The 25,000-nt window shown below is 46.4% G+C and overlaps 1 protein-coding gene across 1 annotated transcript in view; it reads left to right on the top strand.

Annotated features, from left to right (window-relative positions):
• LOC311317308 (mitogen-activated protein kinase kinase kinase kinase 4) overlaps positions 1–25,000 on the top strand; it is a gene marked incomplete at both ends in the record, with an annotated part of 68,634 nt that overhangs the window by 9,262 nt on the left and 34,372 nt on the right. The window contains 10 exons of the mRNA XM_084448391.1: positions 6,477–6,533; positions 10,174–10,299; positions 11,457–11,567; positions 12,229–12,319; positions 14,179–14,309; positions 14,436–14,490; positions 14,914–14,992; positions 16,175–16,350; positions 24,196–24,268; positions 24,854–25,000. The exon at positions 24,854–25,000 is cut by the window's right edge and continues 61 nt beyond it. Coding sequence (XP_084304517.1) covers positions 6,477–6,533; positions 10,174–10,299; positions 11,457–11,567; positions 12,229–12,319; positions 14,179–14,309; positions 14,436–14,490; positions 14,914–14,992; positions 16,175–16,350; positions 24,196–24,268; positions 24,854–25,000 — 1,046 coding nt within the window. The remainder of the gene's footprint in view (positions 1–6,476; positions 6,534–10,173; positions 10,300–11,456; positions 11,568–12,228; positions 12,320–14,178; positions 14,310–14,435; positions 14,491–14,913; positions 14,993–16,174; positions 16,351–24,195; positions 24,269–24,853) is intronic.

The raw sequence follows: 25,000 nt of genomic DNA, 5'->3' as shown, positions 1-25,000 counted from the left end.
AGAAAAATTGGGTCAGGCCAAAGTTGAAGAAACGACACACACACACACACACACACACACCATTTGATGATTCTAGATGAGCAATGCAAGACTGGGCAGGAGCTTCCCTGAAGTTTCATACCACTGTATGAGTGTCCTACTGTATGTGTGTGTATGTGTTTGTGTGTGTATCCATGTCTGTCTTGTGTGTGTGTGTGTGTGTGTGTGTGTGTGTGGGTGTGTGTGTGTATGTGTGTGTGAGAGAGAGAGAGTGTGTGTGTGTGTGAGAGTGTGTGTGTGTGTGTGTGTGGGGGTGTGTGAGAGTGTGTGTGTGTATGTGTGTGTGAGAGAGTGAGAGTGTGTGTGTGTGTGTGTGTGTGTGTGTGTGTGTGTGTGTGTGTGTGTGTGTGTGTGTGTAGGGGGTCAGTGTTAGCAGGCGGTCCAGTGACCCTCTCAGAGGAAACGTCTTTCTGAACACGCCCCCCATCCCCCATCAGCTAGCTACTGCGGTGGTGGGAGATAACCCCTGGACCACGGCAGGAGTGTGTGTGTGTGTGTGTGTGTGTGCGTGTGTGTGTGTGTGTGCGTGTGTGTGTGCGTGTGTGTGTGTGTGTGTGTGTGTGTGTGTGAGTGTGAGTGTGAGCGTGTGCGTGTGCGTGTGCGCGCTTGTGCAAATCTGTTGAGGATATTCCTGACAAGGGTATTTCCTCATATTGCCTATGCCCCAGTGTGACGCCCTCCTTACACACACACACACACACACACACACACTCCACCACATTGTATCAGCTGACAGACATGAAAGCAGGAAGTCCGTGGAGCAACAGAGCAGATCTTCTCCTCCCAGCTCCATCACTTGGAGGCCATGAAGACGGATTACACTAGACTGGACCACTGAGATTAAGTCAGATTAGATTAGATTATCTGTGTGTGTGTGTGTGTGTGTGTGTGTGTGTGTGTCTGTGTGTGTGTGTGTGTGTGTGTGTGTCTGTGTGTGTGTGTGTGTGTGTCTGTGTGTGTGTGTGTGTGTGTGTGTGTGTGTGTGTCTGTGTGTGTGTGTCTGTGTGTGTGTGTGTGTGTTCGTGTGGCTAGCTGCTGTAGTGTGGCTAGTAGCTCCAGACCATAGTGATTGAGTGTGATCACAGCAGAGCTGGCCCAGCCTCCGCTAGGCAGGCATGTCCACGTTTTAAAACGCCTCCTCAGGAATCAATCAATGGATCACTCTGTTACAGGTCGCTTCAATGTGGGTTCTATACAGCTCTGCCCACACACACGCACACGCACACACACACATACACACGCACACGCACACACACACATACACACGCACACACACACGCACACACACATACACGCGCACACACACGCACACACACACACACACATACTGTTACTGTTACTGTACACACACACAGGCGTCAAGGTTTCTCCTGTTTTTTTTTTTTCCAGGTTTAAAGTGATGTGTTTTAAGATCTGAAGAGCTGCTAGGTCTCTGATATGAAACCGTTTTAAGATGAACAGAGAAACGAAAGAACCATAATCCCCTGCTTCTTCTCCTCCTCTCCCCCAGCCTCATCTCCTCCCCTCCTCCCTGTCTCCTTCCTCCTCCTCCTGTCCTCCTGTCTCCTCTCCTTCCTGTCTGGCTCAAACAAAACACATCAGAGAGCTAAGGTAAGAGAAGTAATGGCTGTAGTGGACCAGTCCTATCCTTATGGATATAGAGAAGAAGGGCATTGTGCAGGAGATATACTGTAGATTCTCTCTCTCTCTCTCTCTCTCTCTCTCTCTCTCTCTCTCTCTCTCTCACACACACACACACCACACACACACGCACACACACACACACACAGTGGTTGGAGAGAGAATGATCCAGAGTGGCACCGTCAGGAGAAAGAACAACACTAGTGTAGTTTAGTTCAGTCAGGCAAAGGAAACACAGATGCTGCAGCCCATCCTGGCTTCCCTGGGAAATATATACCATAGTACTGCTCTCTCTCTCTCTCTCTCTCTCTCTCTCTCTCTCTCTCTCTCTCTCATTCTGGCTTCCCAGGAAAATACATAGTACTGCTCTATCTGTTCCTCTCTCTTTCTCTCTCCCTCAGACACTAGAGATCCCACTGAGCACTGAGCGCCACACATCTGTGATGTCACATCCTGTCAGAGAAGAACAGAAGGTCAGGGCAGCTGCCCCCCCCCCTTCTCTATCTCTCTCTCCTCCCTGTATTCAGTTATTCTTGGATTAGGGTCAGATACTCCCTGAATATGTACATTTCTAGCCTGGCCTCACCATGATGTATGGCAGTAGTCAGGGAGATGAATCTATGTACCTGATAGCAGTCAGCCTGGACCCTGGATCACATCAATCTGGACTGGGCCTAGTGGACTGAGACTAGACTGGGAGGGGGGGGGGGGGGGGGGTGGGGGGAGGTGGGGGAAGAAACTGAGAACAAAAAGAGAGAGAGAGAAAGAATTAGAAAGAAGTACTCAAGAAGGCTGTGTGTGTTCACATGTGTGGTGTGTGCATGCAGGTGTATGTGGTGTGTGTGTCTGTGTGTGTGTGTGTGTTTGCGTGTGGGGTGTGTGTGTGGTGTGTGTATGTCTCCGCGTGTGTGTGTGTGTGTGTGTATTGATTATGTGAGTGTTCCATCCGATCGCCCATCTGCTGCTCTCTCCTCCGGATTTGGAAATAGAATATTGACTCACGCGTTTCGAAACACATTTCATGTTTGGGAATTGTTTTTCATTGTCTTGCGCAAATTGATATTTATTGCAGCAATGTTTCTCAGGATGGGAAGGCCGGAGTTTCTGTGGAGATGTTGCAGCAGACGCCACAGTCTAGTCCAGGCTGTTTCCACCCAATCACTGCCTCTTTTAGAAATAAAAACCAGGAACAGTATAGATCCCTCTGGTGAGGGTGAGCCTGTGGGTTAGCATCCTGTGAAGTGAGTCTGAGTCTGAGGTAAAGTAACACTGGGACCTGAACAGGAGAACAGGGTAACACACACACACACACTCTCTCTCTCACACACGGACGTCTCGTCTGGTGCTCATCCCCCCTGCCTCCTCCGGCTCCTCCACTTTCTCTCTCACCTCCAACATGATTGGTGGATCAGAGCCTTTACTGCAGCTTCTCTCTCTCTCTCTCTCTCTCTCTCTCTCTCTCTCTCTCTCTCTCTCTCTCTCTCTCTCTTTCTCTCTCTCTCCCCATTCCCCCTCTTTAGCTCTCCCTATCTCCCTAATTTCCCATCTATCCTTCCCTCCCTGCCCTCTTTCTTCCTCCCTCTCTCCACTCTCCTAGCGCCCCGTCTCTGTTTTAATGAAGCTAGCCCCCAGCTACAGTCAGAAGTCACTCTTCTCCTTCTCTCTCCCCCCCCCTTTATCTCCCCTGTCTCACCCCTCTGCCTGTCCCTCTTTCTCCATTTCTCTGTCTCTGTCCCTCTCTCTCTTTACTTTTTATTTTCCCATCTTCTCTCTCTCTCCCTCCCTCTCTCTCTGCCCCCCCCCTCTCTCTCTCTACCCCCTCCCCTCTTTCTCTCTCTCTCTCTCTCTCTCTCTCTCTCTCTCTCTCTCTCTCTCTCTCTCAGCTCTCCTCTCCAGAGTGTCAGACCAGGTCTCAGAGTCCGTCCACCGTCACTCTCAGTCTCTCTCTCTCCCTCGCTCGCTGCTCTCTCTCTCTCTCTCTCTCTCTCTCTCTCTCTCCTGCCTTTCTCCTCATGTCTGTGACCATTATGTCCAGAGGATCATCACTGCATAATCATGTTAAGCCTTAGGCCTCAAAGTTGTCTCAAAGTTGTTGAATTCAGGAAGGTAGAGCTCTCTGGCGTATGGCTCGAAGGCTCCTTGACGTTCTCAGCTGTGAGTGGTGGCAGCTGTTCTGAATCCATACCTGGCCGCAACCCTCTCCCGACTACGCCTGTCAAATCTGGCCCTCACCCCTAGACCTGCCTGCTGGTGCTCATCATGGCCGTGTGCCTGCCCTCATCCTCACCCGTCTCTCCCGTCTCCCCCATGGTCACCCTGCCATGTCTCTGACCCTGTCTGTCTGTCTGGGTGTCCTCCGCCTCACCTGCTGTTCTAGTATAACTGATGCTAGTGCAACATGCTTTACTCTAACAGGTGCGTCGCTTGTCTTGCTTCCACCCTCACTTGGCCCACGCTGGGCTCAATCGTGGTCCTCACTTACTGGGACTTACAAAAACACGCACCTCCCATAAACACTGCTTTAGGAAACCTACTCCCCCGAAAACCAGCAATCTGTCTGGGTGGGTGGTATAATGAGGTGTACATTTAAGCAATTCACCTCAGTTACACTACATTTCTGTCTCTGTCTGTCTGCCTGTCTGTCTCTGTTTATCTTTTATTTTTATTTTTTTATATCTTTATTTTATCAGGGGAGCCCATTGAAACCATGGTGCCCTGTTTACAATAAGACATACAGTATAAACCAGCATATATCAATCCAAAATAAATACAGGAACATCATACAGTTACACATTAAAACTGATAAAGAATGAAGTCTCCGACGCAAATTCAGCCGAGGCACGTACGTCACGGCCGGGGGGGTCAGCAGAGGTTAATCAGTCACGCATGACGCAGCACCAGCTGACTGTAGCTGTCATAGCATTGGTCAGCTCACTAGAGCGCATGTATTTAAGCTGTCAAAACATGTCATTGTTCGCGCTTGCCTTTACTGCTGGTTGTGCATTGCATGCTCGCCCCACCTCCTCCCCTGCTCCTCCTGCGTATGTCGATGTCGTCTGTGTCATCGTTGCTCTCTGTCCGGGGTAGTTTGCAGGTATTCCACCTGCGTCGGCCGGTGGATGCCAGAGTAGCCGCTAGCTGGTCTCTGTGGCTTTCCGTGGCGGGCGCCATGGACGCAGAGACACTAGGCTGGCTGTATCTCCCGCGGAACCCACGAAGCGTCGGCCCGTGGGGACCAGGGACTATAATGTACAGCAGTCCTCCTGTGGCACTCTTTGACGGTCTTAGTGGGCTGAGTTACCTCCGAGCGTCTTCCCGATCGCGGCCCACTCTGATCGTCATTGAGGCAGGGGGCTAGATGCCGTTCCCCCTTCCTGGCTCTCTGGGACAAGGGCTTGGCCCAGAGGGGGGGAACACCTAGATTGCCTCCCCCTGCTAACGCGCTCCACGCCGGTGGAAGGCAGGGGGCCCCCCGGACAGAGCACACCGCCAAAAATTCATATGCATGTATTATGCCGCTTGTATATACATTTTCAAATTTTACAAAAGTGATCTCGACTGAATATCTGATATACTATGAATTTAAAAACGTATGCAGAATTTGGCCTCTGTATCTTTTATAATATTTTTAAAACTGCCCTTGAGGACTAAAACATCCAATTTTAAAGTTTTGTGGAGCTCATTCCAAGCTCTAGGGGCAAAATGACTAAAATCATTTTTTCCTAGTTCAGTTCTGGCTCGACAAATCTCCAGCAGTAACCAGTCATCCAATCCAAAGATTACAATGTGGCGTTCTAAAATGATCCCCAGAGATAATAGGAAGTGCTGAATGGTAGGCAGTGCCAAGCTGTTTCAGGGTGGTAGATGCAGAACGCATATACTGTATATAATGTCGCCGTAGTCTATTTCTGACAAGAAAGTCAACTGTACTAAAAGCTTCCTGTCATCACAGGAAAAACATTTCTATTTCTATAAAAGAACCCAGGTTTCACCCTTAGCTTTTTACATAGCTCATTAACATGCATCTTGAAGGACAACTTTTCATCAATAATAATCCCAAGATACTTGGAAGGTAGGGTCGGCTAAGAGGGTACTCTCTCAAGCCATCCAAAGAGCAAATATTAAAGTAATTTACCTTCGAAGAGTGAGCTCTAGAGAATTGCATGTATTTCATTTTTGCTATATATTCAAAACAAGTTTTAGCTCTAGGATTGAGCACAGGATCGAGTCCAAAATTTTCCGCAGTATAGATAATGCTCCTCTCAAAGTAGGAGCAGATGAATAAATGACTGTCATCAGCATAAAAGTGCACCTTACAACCATTTGTAGAAGAGGCAATGGGAAAAAGGTGAAAAGTAAAGGACCTAGAATTGAACCTTGTGGAACACCCTTGGAGATCTCCATAAAAGTAGATTGAAAAGAGTCAGCCACAATACATTGGGCTATATTTGTGAGATAATTTGTGAACCTCTGGCAAGCATTCTCATCTAGGCCAACAGAGGCTAGTTTAAATTTGTCTATTAAAATTGAATGGTCAAACTGTATCAAAGGCTTTGGACAGGTCAATGAACAGAGCAGCACAGTGCTGTCCACTGTCTAGAGCACAGAGAATATAATTTAAAACAAGAGTTGCAGCTGATGCTGTACTGTGACCAGGTCTAAAACCAGACTGAAAGTTATTTTTATAATAATATTGTTTCTAGTCAGGAACAACTGGATCTGACAACTAACTAAAAATGTTGTCTGCCTGTCTGTCTGTCCCCATGGTAACGCTCCCTGTCTCTGTGTCCTGCCAGGGCCGCCATGTGAAGACGGGACAGCTGGCAGCCATCAAGGTCATGGACGTTACTGAGGTAAGTGCTGAGACGTCATAGGGAATGCTAATCCGGCTATGTTAACTATTGTGTTACAGTATATGCTAATGAAGATAAACTCTACAGTATTACAGCATGGTATGCTAATGCATCTAGGCTAACGCAGAACACCAGAGGTTATTATCTCAGTCAGCAGGGGGATGCCCCAGCCTCCGTGTGTTCTGCAGGCGGGTTCCATCACTAGGTTCCCCAGGGTAGTGACGCTGCAGCCAGGAGGAGGTGCTGGGGCATGCTGGGGTGTTGCTCCTCTCCTCTCCCCTCCTGCCTCTCCTCCCTCCTCTGCTCCTCTTCTCTTCTCCTCTAGTCCCCCCTCCCCTCAGCATGCTGTAGGAGAGGAAGCAGTGTTCTTCTGGGACTGCAGGCTTGAATCACCGGCTACACAGAGGACATGATTTAATTAAAATAGCGCTCCAGGCTGTAATACTCTAATACTGGAGGATGAGACTGTTAGGAGCTCAGGGAGACCCCCCTCCCCCCATCTCTGTCTTTCTGTTCTTCTCCCCCTCAAGCTCTCACTGTCTCCCTTTGAGGGACAAGTTCTTTCATATATAAGTTTTACTGCAATATTAACCTATCACTCCTCTTTTCAATAGACAGTGACACAGAGCTGATGTGAATAGTAGCAGTCCTTACATCTCCAATAAAAATCTTTATCATCCGAGAGCGTTTTTTATTAGAAATTACCTGTAGAGCCAGACGGTATTATAGTTATTTTATAGTCTGAGAGCACTGAATGGCTTTTAAGCTTAGGTATATCTTTGTTTCGATCTAAATTAGTTTTATTAGGAGGAGAGGCCAGAGAGGAAGTGTGTGTGTGTGTGTGTGTGTGTGTGTGTGTGTGTGTGTGTGTGTGTGTGTGTGTGTGTGTGTGTGTGTGTGTGTGTGTGTGTGTGTGTGTGTGTGTGTGTGTGTGTGTGTGTGTGTGTGTGTGTGTTGGGGCCAGAGAGGAAGTGAAAGAGAACCCACAGCAGGGCTGGCTGTAGCGGGAGGTGTTGAAAAGATATGGAGACAGGAGAGAGACTAGAGACCACATCTGGTAACACTGGTGTCTCCCCCAGCCATTGTCTACCATCTCTGTCCTCACACACACACACACACACACAACCTTTCCCCTCTTCCTGTGTGTGGAGTATTGTCTATATGCCCAGGGAGATAATAGCAAGAGACTTCCTGTCAGGGTGACTGACCTCAGCCAGGGGACGAGGCTTCCTCCTCCTCCTCCTCCTCCTCCTCTCATCCTCCTCCCCCTCCTCCCCCTCTCTTCCTCCTCTTCCTCCTCCTCCTCTCATCCTCCTCCCCCTCCTCCCCCTCTCTTCCTCCTCCTCCTCCTCCTCCTCTCATCCTCCTCCCCCTCCTCCACCTCCCCCTCTCTTCATCCTCCTCCTCCTCTACTCTCTTCTCCTCTTTCTCCTCCTCTTCCTCTCTATCTCTCCTCCTCCTACTATTCTTCCTTGCTCTCCTCCTCCCTCAGCTCCTTCTCCTCGTCTTGGTCTCTCCTCCTCCGCAGCGTTGATTGAATCACAGCACATTAGTGTGTATCTCCAGACAGACAGACAGACACACAGACAGACAGACACACAGACACACAGACACACAGACAGACAGACACACAGACACACAGACAGACAGACAGACAGACAGACAGACAGACAGACAGACAGACAGACACACAGACACACAGACACACAGACAGACAGACAGACAGACACACAGACACACAGACAGACAGACACACAGACAGACAGACAGACACACAGACACACAGACAGACAGACAGACAGACAGACAGACAGACAGACAGACAGACAGACAGACAGACAGACACACAGACAGACAGACAGACACACAGACACACAGACACACAGACAGACGCTGGGCAGAGATAAAGACAGAGGCAGAAGCAGAGGTGGAGACCGAAGGAGAGAGGAGGAGACAGACAGACATACTGTAGAGGGAGAGAGGAGGAGACAGACAGACACAGAGGAGGACAGGAGGAGACAGACAGAGGGAGAGAGGAGACAGAAAGAGACAGACGGAGAGTGGAGGAGACAGACAGACAGAGGGAGAGAGGAGGAGACAGAGACATAGAGGCAGGGAGGAGACAGAGAGGAGTCTGAAACAGGGGCAGAGAGGAGAGAGAAAGGAGTCTGAAACAGGGGCAGAGAGGAGAGAGAAAGGAGTCTGAAACAGGGGCAGAGAGGAGAGAGAAAGGAGTCTGAAACAGGGGCAGAGAGGAGAGAGAAAGGAGTCTGAAACAGGGGCAGAGAGGAGAGAGAAAGGAGTCTGAAACAGGGGCAGAGAGGAGACAGAGGCAGACAGTGGGAGGGATGTTGTGGTTTCCTGGCAGTTGGGCCCGTGTCTTGTTACCCTGCCTTAACTGCACAGTCCTCGGACTGGAAACACGTCCATGTGTCATGCTCCTCCAAGCAGCTACAAACACACACCCATACACAGGCACTCACACACTCACACACACACACACACACACACACACACCCCCACACGCATAAAGGTACACAAACAAACCCATGTAGGCCCCCTGATTCTCCACAGTGAAGCTGTCTGTTTCTGTTGTCACGCCAACGCACTGCGCTATACCCAACATGAGACTCGGCAGCCTGACCGAGAGGACAGGAATAAACCAATCAGAAAACATCCTTACTACTCCAGCCAATGTAAACCCACAACACAAGATGGCCCCCTGAGACCTGGGATGTGATTGCTGGTGACAGTGCCAGCGATGACATCACAGCTGTGAGCTGATTGACATCTGTGTTAGCTGTCCCGTGGATCCAGCAGGGCTAACATTACATCTCAACATGCGAAAGTAGACACACATAGACACACACACACATACATCTGCCAGACTAGTTTAGCATGCTGCTTTGCTGTGAAGCCTGCTGTACATAGCGAGGCAGGATTTACAGACCGGGGTTGTGTTGTTCGTTAGGTTATAATCAATCAATCAATCAGTCAGTCAATCAATCTGTCAAACTTTATTTATATAGCACAAGTCATACATCAATGCAACTCCAAGTGCTGAAAATAAAAAGTAGAAATAATTGTGTTTTGTTTTTTGTTTTTTTTTATAACATGAAAATGAATGAATAAAATAATACTAAAATAAATTTCTAGTAAAATAAGAAATAACAGTAAAAGTGCAAGTTGAAATAAACACACTAGATAAAAGCCAGGCTAAAAAGGAGTGTTTTAAAGTTTTCTTTTAAAGATATATGCAATCTCTGCCACCCTCCGGCAAGCCGTTCCACAGTCGTCCTAATCTGGCCTGCTGCTTCACAGGGCCGAGTGAGGCTCTGTGGGGGATTATCTCACAACTGAGAGATCTGTAGAATGTCAGGAGTGATCTTTAGTAAGATATTCTCCTTGTAGTTTAGATCCCACTTAGACAGTTTGGCCTGGACATCATATACATGGAATAGAAATGTACCAGATAAAGCCACTTCAACTAAACAACAAGGCTCATCCTGTCATATCATCCATGGATTCGTAACCCTCTGAGAACCCATGAACCCATGACCTCTCCATGACAAAAATATGATATTTAGAGTGGACTGTCCCTTTAACTCTTGCTTTTGCGGTGTGTGTGTCTGTCTGTCAGGAGGAGGAGGAGGAGATCAAGCTGGAGATAAACATGTTGAAGAGCTACTCCCATCACAGGAACATCGCTACCTACTACGGAGCCTTCATCAAGAAGAGTCCTGCAGGCCAGGACCACCAGCTCTGGGTCTGTTAACACTCTCTAGTCTGCTATCAATCCTAGATACTTAACTAGCTAATCCTTCCTACTACAGTATATAGCTCCCTACCTACCTACCCACCTACATACCTACCTACCTACCTACCTACCTACATACCTACCTACCTCTCTACATACCTACCTACCTACATACCTACCTACAGTACCTACCTACCTACAGTACCTACCTACAGTACATAACTACCTACCTACATACCTACCTACCTACAGTACCTACTTACCTACCTACCTACCTACCTAACTACCTACCTACCTACCTACCTACCTACCTACCTACCTCTCTACATACCTACCTACCTACATACCTACCTACCTACAGTACATAACTACCTACAGTACCTGCCTACCTACCTAACTAAATACCTACCTACCTACCCACCTACCTGCCTATCTACCTACCTAACTAAATACCTACCTACCTAACTAAATACCTACCTACCTAACTAAATACCTACCTACCTACCCACCTACCTACCTAACTAAATACCTACCTACCTATCTACCTACCTAACTAACTAAATACCTACCTACCTACCTAACTAAATACCTCCCTACCTATCTACCTACATACCTAACTAACTAACTAATCAACCACCCACCCACCCACCCACCACTACAGAGCTTTCATCAGGCTGCATGTCTGAGAGTGTACTTCCCCCAGCCTGTAGCACGGTGGTCTGAGAGTGTACTTCCCCCAGCCTGTAGCACAGTGGTCTGAGAGTGTACTTCCCCCAGCCTGTAGCACAGTGGTCTGAGAGTGTACTTCCCCCAGCCTGTAGCACGGTGGTCTGAGAGTGTACTTCCCCCAGCCTGTAGCACAGTGGTCTGAGAGTGTACTTCCCCCAGCCTGTAGCACAGTGGTCTGAGAGTGTACTTCCCCCAGCCTGTAGCACAGTGGTCTGAGAGTGTACTTCCCCCAGCCTGTAGCACAGTGGTCTGAGAGTGTACTTCCCCCAGCCTGCCGCAGGTCCCCCAGGGGACGAGAGCTGTGTTGTCCTGCATAGTGTCAGAGTGTGCTGGACTCTGTCTGAGATCTGAGCCATTTCCTCCGTGTGTGCGTGTCCGTGCGTGTGTGTGCTTATACATGTTTGTGTTTTTTCGGGCACGCGCGCGTGTGTGTGTAGCTGGTGATGGAGTACTGTGGGGCTGGTTCGGTGACTGACCTGGTGAAGAAGACCAAGGGTAACAGCCTGAAGGAGGACTGGATAGCCTACATCTCCAGAGAGGTCCTGAGAGTGAGTCTGACCTGCTGAAGGAGCAGTACACTCAACATAGTAATTGATAGATAAATATTATTTATAAGTACAGTAACACACCCAAGTCCTCTGGGAGCGGATGGTTCTTACTTGATAATGATTTAAAAAAATATTAATAACAATAATAATAATAATAATCTTTATTTGAATAGCACCTGTCATACAAATAAGTGCAGCCCAAAGTGGTTTACAACAGAGAAGTCACTTGAGGGTCTCAGTCACACACATTCACACACACACACACATGCGCACACACAGAGATAGAGATCAGCAGGTCAGCCATGTTGTTTCCTGTGGGGTTTACTCTGGGGACTGCTAGGGACAGTCTCAGAGAGGTACAGCAACCCGCAGGCCTCACACCACTGTAACCTGGTGAAGTCATTGTGCTAAATAACACTCACTTCCTGTGTTTATTTTTGCTACTTTGAAGTAGTGAGAGAGAGTAACACACACTCTCTCTCTCTCTCTCTCTCTCTCTCTCTCTCTCTCTCTCTCTCTCTCTCTCTCCAGTGTGCCTTTGGTAGGCCTCCACATGTTAGTTTGTATTCTGATGTTTGTTTGTTTATTTGTTTGTTTGTATGTATGTGTGTCCGTGCATGTGTGCGTGCATGCGTGTGTGTGTGTTTGTGTTCGTCTCCAGGGCCTGTCCCACCTCCACTCCCACCATGTGATCCACAGAGATATCAAAGGACAGAATGTGCTGCTGACAGAGAACGCTGAGGTCAAACTAGGTAAGACCAGGGGTCAGAGGTCAAACTAGATGAGACCAGGGGTCAGGGATCAAACTAGATGAGACTGGGGGTCAGGGGTCAAACTAGGTAAGACCAGGGGTCAGAGGTCAAACTAGATGAGACCAGGGGTCAGGGATCAAACTAGATGAGACTGGGGGTCAGGGGTCAAACTAGATGAGATCATGGGTCAGGGGTCAAACTAGATGAGACTGGGGGTCAGGGATCAAACTAGATGAGACCAGGGGTCAGAGGTCAAACTAGATGAGACTGGGGGTCAGGGGTACAACTAGATGAGACCATGGGTCAGGGGTCAAACTAGGTAAGACCAGGGGTCAGAGGTCAAACTAGATGAGACCAGGGGTCAGAGGTCAAACTAGATGAGACCAGGGGACCACTAGAGATTAAGGTGGCTCAGGAGGGAAATCATGGCTCAGGGGTGTGATATAGCCGTCATTCCACTGTCGGGACGAACGGTAACTAGGCAGTGTTGTTCGGCTCTGTTCTGTCCCGGACTCGTGAGAACCGTTACCACCTGTCTTTCCACTGTCGGGCCGCTAAGAGTATGGAGGAGGATTTGGTTTATTTTGGACTATTTCTGGTTTTTCTTTTTATGCGCCTACATGAGCGCACAAACCGTACCTGGCGTGATGGTGTTGAAAGAAGCAGACAGAGAAGAAAGATAATCAAAGTAGGTAACAACTAAAGTTTCACGCTAACTACAAAAAGTAAACCTGTTGATTGTGCGTTCTTGTGATTGAAACAAGTTCAGGTAGGCTACAGTAACGTTATATTACACAGGCTAGCAGCAGTGTTTCCCCTACAATACAGTTGTAGAATAAGCAACTAACGTTACAGCTACAACTACGGCTAAAACCTGGCTAACGTTAACCATTAGTTAGCTATAAGCTGAGAGGAATCCAATGATGGCTAGCCAGCCAAGAGACTAGAAATGAGCCAGAGATGTTCTGTAGGCATACAACTACCAGCTCACGTTTTTCTAGCCCCACTGGTGCGGCTGAGCCAAGTCGGAGAGCCTAGGCTCGTATAACTTCTTCTTTTTTTTTTGCTCGCTAGGGTAGACTAGAGACAAGAGACTGACATGAAGTGCAACCAATCAGTGAATACCTATGTTATTAAGCCTACCTACTGGAACGGTTCTGCTTCACTGAGTACGGTTGTCTAACCGTGCCTTGGGAATCGTGCTAGGAACGGCTCATAAGCGTTCTGGACCCAACCGTTAGACAAGACTGTCGGAACCGTTACCCTGCATGCTCAGAACTGTTCGGCCCGACAGTGGAAAGACAGCTATAGTGATTGGTAGATAAAGAGGCAGATCCTTGAGCTCTAAAGCCCCCTAGCCCTCATAACAGACTGCCTGGTTTCCCTCCTAACCATATCACTCAGAGCCTTTACTGCAGCTTCTCTCTCTCTTTCTCTCTGTCTCTCTCTCTCTCTCTCTCTCTCTTTCTCTCTGTCTCTCTCTCTCTCTCTCTCTCTGAGGACATGTCCCTCCTACACCCCCTCTCTCCTGCCCTCTCTCTCTTTCTCTCTCTCTCTCTCTCTCTCTCTCTCTCTCTCTCTCTCATCCTCTCTGAGGGTGTTTCCTCCTCACCCTCTCTTCCTCTCTCGCTCTCTCTCTCTGTCTCTCTCTCTCTCTCTCTCTCTCTGAGGACATGTCCCTCCTACACCCCCTCTCTCCTGCCCTCTCTCTCTCTCTCTCTCTCTGTCTCTCTCTCTCTCTCTCTCTCTCTCTCACCCTCTCTGAGGGTGTTTCCTCCTCACCCTCTCTTCCTCTCTCTCTCTCTCTCTCTGAGGTGTGTCTCTCCTCACCCTCTCGTTGTCTCTCTGTCTTGCTCCAGTGGACTTTGGCGTGAGTGCCCAGCTGGACAGGACTGTGGGGCGGAGGAACACCTTCATCGGGACGCCCTATTGGATGGCCCCGGAGGTCATCGCCTGTGACGAGAACCCCGACTCCACCTATGACTACCGGGTCAGAAACTGGATATCAGTCTACTGTATCTATCTGTATAAGAGACCAGTCTGACAGACTGCACATCAGTCTATTTGTATGTAGACAAATATAGACTGTCTGACTATCTGTATCTGCCCTCTCCAGAGTGACCTGTGGTCTCTGGGAATCACAGCTCTGGAGATGGCTGAAGGAGCACCACGTAAGTTAGGCACGCGCGCACACACACACACATACACACAGACACACACACACTCACACACACACACACACACACACACACACACACACACACACACACACACACACACACTCACGCACACACATACAGTATTTCTATCCTCAACTTGCAGGAATTGTTGCCATAGATAATATACTTGACTGAGAGTAGATGGGCTCTTTTAATAGTATCTGCAGTTTAGAGTTCTTCATTCTTCTTAAACAGTGAAGGTCAGTCAGGGGTTCCAGGGGTGAGAGATTGGACACAAGATGAAGACAGAAAACTCTTGTCTGAGACTGTGTGTGTGTGTGTGTGTGTGTGTGTGTGTGTGTGTGTGTGTGTGTGTGTGTGTGTGTGTGTGTGTGTGTGTGTGTGTGTGTGTGTGTGTGTGTGTGTTCTCCCCAGCGCTGTGTGACATGCATCCCATGAGAGCGCTGTTCCTCATTCCACGGAACCCAGCCCCGAAACTCAAGTCGAAGAAATGGTAAGAAAGCAGAAAGCTCTGTGACACACCACCTTGACCAAGCCACACGCACGCACACACACACACACACACACACACACACACACACACACACACAGTGTTTCTGGCTGAACACACACACAGACACACACAGTGGTTCTGTCTGAACGCACACTGGCGATCATCAGCATCCTTTCTGGTACTAGACAGTGTGAGAAGAGCTACGATTGATAACCTGATAAGCAGTCTGATAACCTGATAACCAGTCTGATAACCTGATAACCAGTCTGATAACCTGATAACCAGTCTGATAACCTGATAAGCAGTCTGATAACCTGATAACTAGTCTGATAACCTGATAAGCAGTCTGATAACCTGATAACCAGTCTGATAACCTGATAACCAGTCTGATAACCTGATAACTAGTCTGATAACCTGATAAGCAGTCTGATAACCTGATAACCAGTCTGATAACCTGATAACCAGTCTGATAACCTGATAACCAGTCTGATAACCTGATAACCAGTCTGATAACCTGATAACCAGTCTGATAACCTGATAAGCAGTCTGATAACCTGATAACCAGTCTGATAACCTGCCTCTACAGTAGGTAACCTCCAGACTCCCTGCCATTCTAAAGTCAGCAGACAAGACCACCTGCAGACATTGACTGCAATTGCAAGTGGAGGGAGTGATTTAGAAATTTGCAGAGGAAGTGAAGAAACGGAGGAGGACATTTTCCTCTCTCATGTTTGCTAGCCCTGCAGTAGCAGAACATCAGTAGAGATGCTAGCCCAGCCTGGACAGTACCACACTACTACCACAGCATCAGTAGAGATGCTAGTCCAGCCTGGATAGTACCACACTACTACCACAGCATCAGTAGGGATGCTAGCCCAGCCTGGACAGTACCACACTACTACCACAGCATCAGTAGAGATGCTAGCCCAGCCTGGATAGTACCACACTACTACCACAGCATCAGTAGAGATGCTAGCCCAGCCTGGACAGTACCACACTACTACCACAGGATCAGTAGAGATGCTAGCCCAGCCTGGACAGTACCACACTACTACCACAGCATCAGTAGAGATGCTAGCCCAGCCCCTGGACAGCAGCGCAACATTCGCCATGCTAAAGTTCAGGTGTTACCCCAGCTCCTAACTTACCACCTCCCTGGCTCCCTCACTCCTCCCCCGGCAGGTCTAAGAGGTTCCTGTCCTTCGTGGACAGCTGCCTGGTGAAGAACCACCTCCAGCGTCCCTCCACAGAGACCCTGCTGCGCCACTCCTTCATCAGGGACATGGCCAGCGAGAGGCAGGTCCGCACCCTGCTGCAGGACCACCTGGACCGCACGCGCAAGAAGAAGGGCGACAAAGGTCAGGGGGTCATTCTGGGGTCGCGTGATGAGGGACAGTGTGATGTGATACTGGGACAGTGTGATGTGATACTGGGACAGTGTGATGTGATACTGGGACAGTGTGATGTCATACTTGGGCAGTGCGATGTGATACTGGGGCAGTGTGATGTGATACTTGGACACTGTGATGTGATACTGGGACAGTGTGATGTGATACTGGGACAGTGTGATGTGATACTGGGACAGTGTGATGTGATACTGGGACAGTGTGATGTGATACTGGGACAGTGGGATGTCAGAGAGGACTGGGACATTAGGGGAGGAGTCAAAGTGAGTGAGTGAGTGAGTGAGTGAGTGAGTGAGTGAGTGAGTGAGTGAGTGAGTGAGTGAGTGAGTGAGTGAGTGAGAGTGAGTGAGTGAGTGAGTGAGTGAGTGAGTGAGTGAGTGAGTGAGTGAGTGAGTGAGTGAGTGAGTGAGTGAGTGAGTGAGTGAGTGAGTGAGTGAAGCAGGCATAGTGCTGAGTAGGGAGGGTCTACTGTCTGGCTAGCATTAGTCTATAATAACAGGGTGTGTTCGCCAGTATAGTATTATTATGTGTGTGTGTGCGTGTGTGTGTGTGTGTGTGTGTGTGTGTGTGTGTCTGTGTGCGTGCATGTGTACGTGCGTGTGTGGTTTAGGGCAGGGCTAACAGCACATGCTTGTCTCATATACGAGGAATGTGTCTCAGTGGAGGTAGGGTTCAGTCACCTCCCACAATGCACCACCCACAACCTCCGGCTTCCTCTGCAACGCCACATAATGACATCATCACTCTGTGCCCGGGCTATAGATTCAGGGGTGCAGCTATTCACTCAGATAGACAGACAGGCAGAGACAGACAGAGACAGACAGCTAGGTGACCCCATAGAACCAGGAGTGTAGGGTGGTTCTCAGACGCAGACTTCTGATTCCGGAGACCAGAGGAGAGGGACTGGGAATGAGAAACAGATGCTCCCTCTCTAGGGAAAGACACGCCTTCATTCTCTCTCTCTCTCTCTCTCTCTCAGAGTATTACCCAGTGCTGAACAGTTATTTCAGATGACATTTTACTGTGACTCAGTTAACATTACATTATAGTTATTTCGCTGATGCTTTTGTCCAAAGCGAAGTGAGGAGGTGAGAGAATCACCTCGTGAGTGTGCATGGGATGCCTAAGGGTGGGAGAGGACTACAGGTGGACAGTTTACCTGCTCTTCTTACCGAAGAGGGAATAAGAGAGAGGACTCTTAAGTTCTCCATTGTGAGATGTGGTCTCTATCTAACCTCTCCCTATCTAACATCTCCCTGTATATCTCCCTATCTAGTCTCTCTCCAGACTCAAATATTACATTGAATCGCTGCGCTCTGCATACTACCTAATAGAGTCTGTGCCACTTCGCCACCCAAGCTGGTGTTCTGAGGGTGTATTGACGGGTCAAAATTTGAGTGACAGGTCGGAGCAGCAAATCAGAGAAGCTTGCCCAGGTTAGATGGGCGGGGCATTATCTATGGGTGAGAACGCCTGATTGCGAAAGTCATTACTGATTGGTGTCGCCGGGATTCCGGCGATAACAATGAATTGCCAGGATTTGAAAGACAGATTTTTGCATGAATTGTCCCAGACCCATAGAGAGATCTGCAGCATAGCTAGCTAACATAGCTAGTGCAGCTTCATGATTTATCAGCAAAAGAACTCTCATGGGTCTGGTGTTGAGACATCTCCCTGTATATAACCTCTCCCTGTCTAACATCTCCCTGTATATAACCTCTCCCTGTCTAACATCTCCCTGTATATAACCTCTCCTTATACAACATCTCCCTGTATATAACCTCTCCCTGTCTAACATCTCCCTGTATATAACCTCTCCTTATACAACATCTCCCTGTATATAACCTCTCCCTGTCTAACATCTCCCTGTATATAACCTCTCCCTGTCTAACATCTCCCTGTATATAACCTCTCCCTGTCTAACATCTCCCTGTATATAACCTCTCCCTGTCTAACATCTCCCTGTATATAACCTCTCCTTATACAACATCTCCCTGTATATAACCTCTCCTTATACAACATCTACCTGTATATAACCTCCCTGTCCAACATCTCCCTGTATATAACCTCTCCTTATACAACATCTCCCTGTATATAACCTCTCCTTATACAACATCTCCCTGTATATAACCTCTCCCTGTCTAACATCTCCCTGTATATAACCTCTCCTTATACAACATCTCCCTGTATATAACCTCTCCTTATACAACATCTCCCTGTATATAACCTCTCCCTGTCTAACATCTCCCTGTATATAACCTCTCCTTATACAACATCTCCCTGTATATAACCTATCCTTATACAACATCTCCCTGTATATAACCTCTCCCTGTCTAACATCTCCCTGTATATAACCTCTCCCTGTCTAACATCTCCCTGTATATAACCTCTCCTTATACAACATCTCCCTGTATATAACCTCTCCTTATACAACATCTCCCTGTATATAACCTCTCCTTATACAACATCTCCCTGTATATAACCTCTCCTTATACAACATCTCCCTGTATATAACCTCTCCTTATACAACATCTCCCTGTATATAACCTCTCCTTATACAACATCTCCCTGTATATAACCTCTCCTTATACAACATCTCCCTGTATATAACCTCTCCTAATACAACATCTCCCTGTATATAACCTCTCCTTATACAACATCTCCCTGTATATAACCTCTCCTTATACAACATCTCCCTGTATATAACCTCTCCTTATACAACATCTCCCTGTATATAACCTCTCCTTATACAACATCTCCCTGTATATAACCTCTCCTTATACAACATCTCCCTGTATATAACCTCTCCTTATACAACATCTCCCTGTATATAACCTCTCCTTATACAACATCTCCCTGTATATAACCTCTCCTTATACAACATCTCCCTGTATATAACCTCTCCTTATACAACATCTCCCTGTATATAACCTCTCCTTATACAACATCTCCCTGTATATAACCTCTCCTTATACAACATCTCCCTGTATATAACCTCTCCTAATACAACATCTCCCTGTATATAACCTCTCCTTATACAACATCTCCCTGTATATAACCTCTCCCTGTCTAACATCTCCCTGTATATAACCTCTCCTTATACAACATCTCCCTGTATATAACCTCTCCTTATACAACATCTCCCTGTATATAACCTCTCCCTGTCTAACATCTCCCTGTATATAACCTCTCCTTATACAACATCTCCCTGTATATAACCTCTCCTTATACAACATCTCCCTGTATATAACCTCTCCTTATACAACATCTCCCTGTATATAACCTCTCCTTATACAACATCTCCCTGTATATAACCTCTCCTTATACAACATCTCCCTGTATATAACCTCTCCTTATACAACATCTCCCTGTATATAACCTCTCCTAATACAACATCTCCCTGTATATAACCTCTCCCTGTCTAACATCTCCCTGTATATAACCTCTCCTTATACAACATCTCCCTGTATATAACCTCTCCTTATACAACATCTCCCTGTATATAACCTCTCCTTATACAACATCTCCCTGTATATAACCTCTCCTTATACAACATCTCCCTGTATATAACCTCTCCTTATACAACATCTCCCTGTATATAACCTCTCCCTGTCTAACATCTCCCTGTATATAACCTCTCCTTATACAACATCTCCCTGTATATAACCTCTCCTTATACAACATCTCCCTGTATATAACCTCTCTTTATACAACATCTCCCTGTATATAACCTCTCCCTGTCTAACATCTCCCTGTATATAACCTCTCCTTATACAACATCTACCTGTATATAACCTCTCCCTGTCTAACATCTCCCTGTATATAACCTCTCCCTGTCTAACATCTCCCTGTATATAACCTCTCCTTATACAACATCTCCCTGTATATAACCTCTCCTTATACAACATCTCCCTGTATATAACCTCTCCTTATACAACATCTACCTGTATATAACCTCTCCCTGTCCAACATCTCCCTGTATATAACCTCTCCTTATACAACATCTCCCTGTATATAACCTCTCCTTATACAACATCTCCCTGTATATAACCTCTCCTTATACAACATCTCCCTGTATATAACCTCTCCTAATACAACATCTCCCTGTATATAACCTCTCCTTATACAACATCTCCCTGTATATAACCTCTCCCTGTCTAACATCTCCCTGTATATAACCTCTCCTTATACAACATCTCCCTGTATATAACCTCTCCTTATACAACATCTCCCTGTATATAACCTCTCCCTGTCTAACATCTCCCTGTATATAACCTCTCCTTATACAACATCTCCCTGTATATAACCTCTCCTTATACAACATCTCCCTGTATATAACCTCTCCTTATACAACATCTCCCTGTATATAACCTCTCCTTATACAACATCTCCCTGTATATAACCTCTCCTTATACAACATCTCCCTGTATATAACCTCTCCTTATACAACATCTCCCTGTATATAACCTCTCCTAATACAACATCTCCCTGTATATAACCTCTCCTTATACAACATCTCCCTGTATATAACCTCTCCTTATACAACATCTCCCTGTATATAACCTCTCCTTATACAACATCTCCCTGTATATAACCTCTCCTTATACAACATCTCCCTGTATATAACCTCTCCTTATACAACATCTCCCTGTATATAACCTCTCCCTGTCTAACATCTCCCTGTATATAACCTCTCCTTATACAACATCTCCCTGTATATAACCTCTCCTTATACAACATCTCCCTGTATATAACCTCTCCTTATACAACATCTCCCTGTATATAACCTCTCCCTGTCTAACATCTCCCTGTATATAACCTCTCCTTATACAACATCTCCCTGTATATAACCTCTCCTTATACAACATCTCCCTGTATATAACCTCTCCTTATACAACATCTCCCTGTATATAACCTCTCCTTATACAACATCTCCCTGTATATAACCTCTCCTTATACAACATCTCCCTGTATATAACCTCTCCTTATACAACATCTCCCTGTATATAACCTCTCCTTATACAACATCTCCCTGTATATAACCTCTCTTTATACAACATCTCCCTGTATATAACCTCTCCTTATACAACATCTCCCTGTATATAACCTCTCCTTATACAACATCTCCCTGTATATAACCTCTCCCTGTCTAACATCTCCCTGTATATAACCTCTCCCTGTCTAACATCTCCCTGTATATAACCTCTCCTTATACAACATCTCCCTGTATATAACCTCTCCTTATACAACATCTCCCTGTATATAACCTCTCCTTATACAACATCTCCCTGTATATAACCTCTCCTTATACAACATCTCCCTGTATATAACCTCTCCTTATACAACATCTCCCTGTATATAACCTCTCCTTATACAACATCTCCCTGTATATAACCTCTCCTTATACAACATCTCCCTGTATATAACCTCTCCTTATACAACATCTCCCTGTATATAACCTCTCCTTATACAACATCTCCCTGTATATAACCTCTCCTAATACAACATCTCCCTGTATATAACCTCTCCTTATACAACATCTCCCTGTATATAACCTCTCCTTATACAACATCTCCCTGTATATAACCTCTCCTTATACAACATCTCCCTGTATATAACCTCTCCTTATACAACATCTCCCTGTATATAACCTCTCCTTATACAACATCTCCCTGTATATAACCTCTCCTTATACAACATCTCCCTGTATATAACCTCTCCTTATACAACATCTCCCTGTATATAACCTCTCCCTGTCTAACATCTCCCTGTATATAACCTCTCCTTATACAACATCTCCCTGTATATAACCTCTCCTAATACAACATCTCCCTGTATATAACCTCTCCTTATACAACATCTCCCTGTATATAACCTCTCCCTGTCTAACATCTCCCTGTATATAACCTCTCCTTATACAACATCTCCCTGTATATAACCTCTCCTTATACAACATCTCCCTGTATATAACCTCTCCCTGTCTAACATCTCCCTGTATATAACCTCTCCTTATACAACATCTCCCTGTATATAACCTCTCCTTATACAACATCTCCCTGTATATAACCTCTCCTTATACAACATCTCCCTGTATATAACCTCTCCTTATACAACATCTCCCTGTATATAACCTCTCCTTATACAACATCTCCCTGTATATAACCTCTCCTTATACAACATCTCCCTGTATATAACCTCTCCTTATACAACATCTCCCTGTATATAACCTCTCCTTATACAACATCTCCCTGTATATAACCTCTCCTTATACAACATCTCCCTGTATATAACCTCTCCTTATACAACATCTCCCTGTATATAACCTCTCCCTGTCTAACATCTCCCTGTATATAACCTCTCCTTATACAACATCTCCCTGTATATAACCTCTCCTTATACAACATCTCCCTGTATATAACCTCTCTTTATACAACATCTCCCTGTATATAACCTCTCCCTGTCTAACATCTCCCTGTATATAACCTCTCCTTATACAACATCTACCTGTATATAACCTCTCCCTGTCTAACATCTCCCTGTATATAACCTCTCCCTGTCTAACATCTCCCTGTATATAACCTCTCCTTATACAACATCTCCCTGTATATAACCTCTCCTTATACAACATCTCCCTGTATATAACCTCTCCTTATACAACATCTCCCTGTATATAACCTCTCCTTATACAACATCTCCCTGTATATAACCTCTCCTTATACAACATCTACCTGTATATAACCTCTCCCTGTCCAACATCTCCCTGTATATAACCTCTCCTTATACAACATCTCCCTGTATATAACCTCTCCTTATACAACATCTCCCTGTATATAACCTCTCCTTATACAACATCTCCCTGTATATAACCTCTCCTTATACAACATCTCCCTGTATATAACCTCTCCTTATACAACATCTCCCTGTATATAACCTCTCCTTATACAACATCTCCCTGTATATAACCTCTCCTTATACAACATCCCCCTGTATATAACCTCTCCTTATACAACATCTCCCTGTATATAACCTCTCTTTATACAACATCTCCCTGTATATAACCTCTCCTTATACAACATCTCCCTGTATATAACCTCTCCTAATCTAACATCTCCCTGTATATAACCTCTCCTTATACAACATCTCCCTGTATATAACCTCTCCTTATACAACATCTCCCTGTATATAACCTCTCCTTATACAACATCTCCCTGTATATAACCTCTCCCTGTCTAACATCTCCCTGTATATAACCTCTCCTTATACAACATCTACCTGTATATAACCTCTCCTTATACAACATCTCCCTGTATATAACCTCTCCTTATACAACATCTCCCTCTATATAACCTCTCCTAATCTAACATCCCCCTGTCTCTCAAATCTCCCTACAGTATTCAACTTCTCCCTGTGTCTCTATCTAACTTCTCCTTATCTAACATATCCCTGTCTCTAACATCTCTCTGTGCCTCTATCTATCTATCTATCTATCTATCTATCTATCTATCTATCTATCTATCTATCTATCTATCTATCTATCTATCTATCTATCTATCTATCTGTCTGTCTGTCTGTCTGTCTGTCTGTCTGTCTGTCTGTCTGTCTATCTATCTATCTATCTATCTATCTATCTATCTGTCTGTCTGTCTGTCTGTCTGTCTGTCTGTCTGTCTGTCTGTCTGTCTGTCTGTCTGTCTGTCTGTCTATCTATCTATCTATCTATCTATCTATCTATCTATCTATCTCCTTATCTCACCTCTCTCTGTCTCTATCTAACATCTCTATGTGTTCTGTGTCCAGAGGGTCCTGAGTATGAGTACAGTGGCAGTGAGGATGAGGAAGAGGAGCTGAACGAGGAGGAAGGTGAACCCAGGTATGATGTCAGCAGCCCTCCCTAACAGATGTGGTTTAGACCAATCAAATCATTTGAAATGGTAAGCCAGGCGAGGTCAATCAAATGCACCCGAACTTCCTCACACACTTCAGTCCCCCTTGTACCAGATCTGCAGCTGTGTTCCAATCCCATGTTCTGTCATCGGCCAATCAGAAATGACCTCTCCATGGTCCTGTGATTGTCCCCCGACTGGTTATGTAACCACTAATGTACTGTGCCTGTATGTGTGTGTGTGTGTGTGCGCGTGCGTGCGCGTGCGTGCGTGCGTGTGTGTGCATGCGTGTGTGTGTGCGTGTGGGCATGCAACCAGGGGCTTGTCTTTGAAGACAGATGCTCCTGCTCTTATGCTGCCCTCTCTGGACACAGAGCACCATATGGCACACACACACATTGTGTGTCCTCTGTGTGTGTGTGTGTGTGTGTGTGTGTCTCCAGTATGAACATAGACACTTCAGTGTGTCTATATTCATCTCTTCTCATGTCCACACAACCCCCCCCTCACCCCTCTCTCTCTCTCTCTCTCTCTCTCTCTCTCTCCCCCCCCCCCCCCGTCCTGCGTCTCAGCTCCATCGTGAACGTTCCGGGGGAGTGGACGCTGCGGCGCGAGTTCCTGCGCCTGCAGCAGGAGAGCCGTGTCCGGGCCGAGGAGCCCCGGCAGCAGCAGGTTCCCCAGCAGCAGCAGCGCGAGCAGGAGAGGTACAAGCAGCAGCT

The sequence above is a fragment of the Borostomias antarcticus genome, assembly GCF_949987555.1.
Source record: "Borostomias antarcticus genome assembly, chromosome: 14".
Lineage (NCBI taxonomy): Eukaryota > Metazoa > Chordata > Actinopteri > Stomiiformes > Stomiidae > Borostomias > Borostomias antarcticus.
Note: the sequence above shows the minus strand (reverse complement) of the source record. Positions and strands in the feature narration are given on the sequence as shown.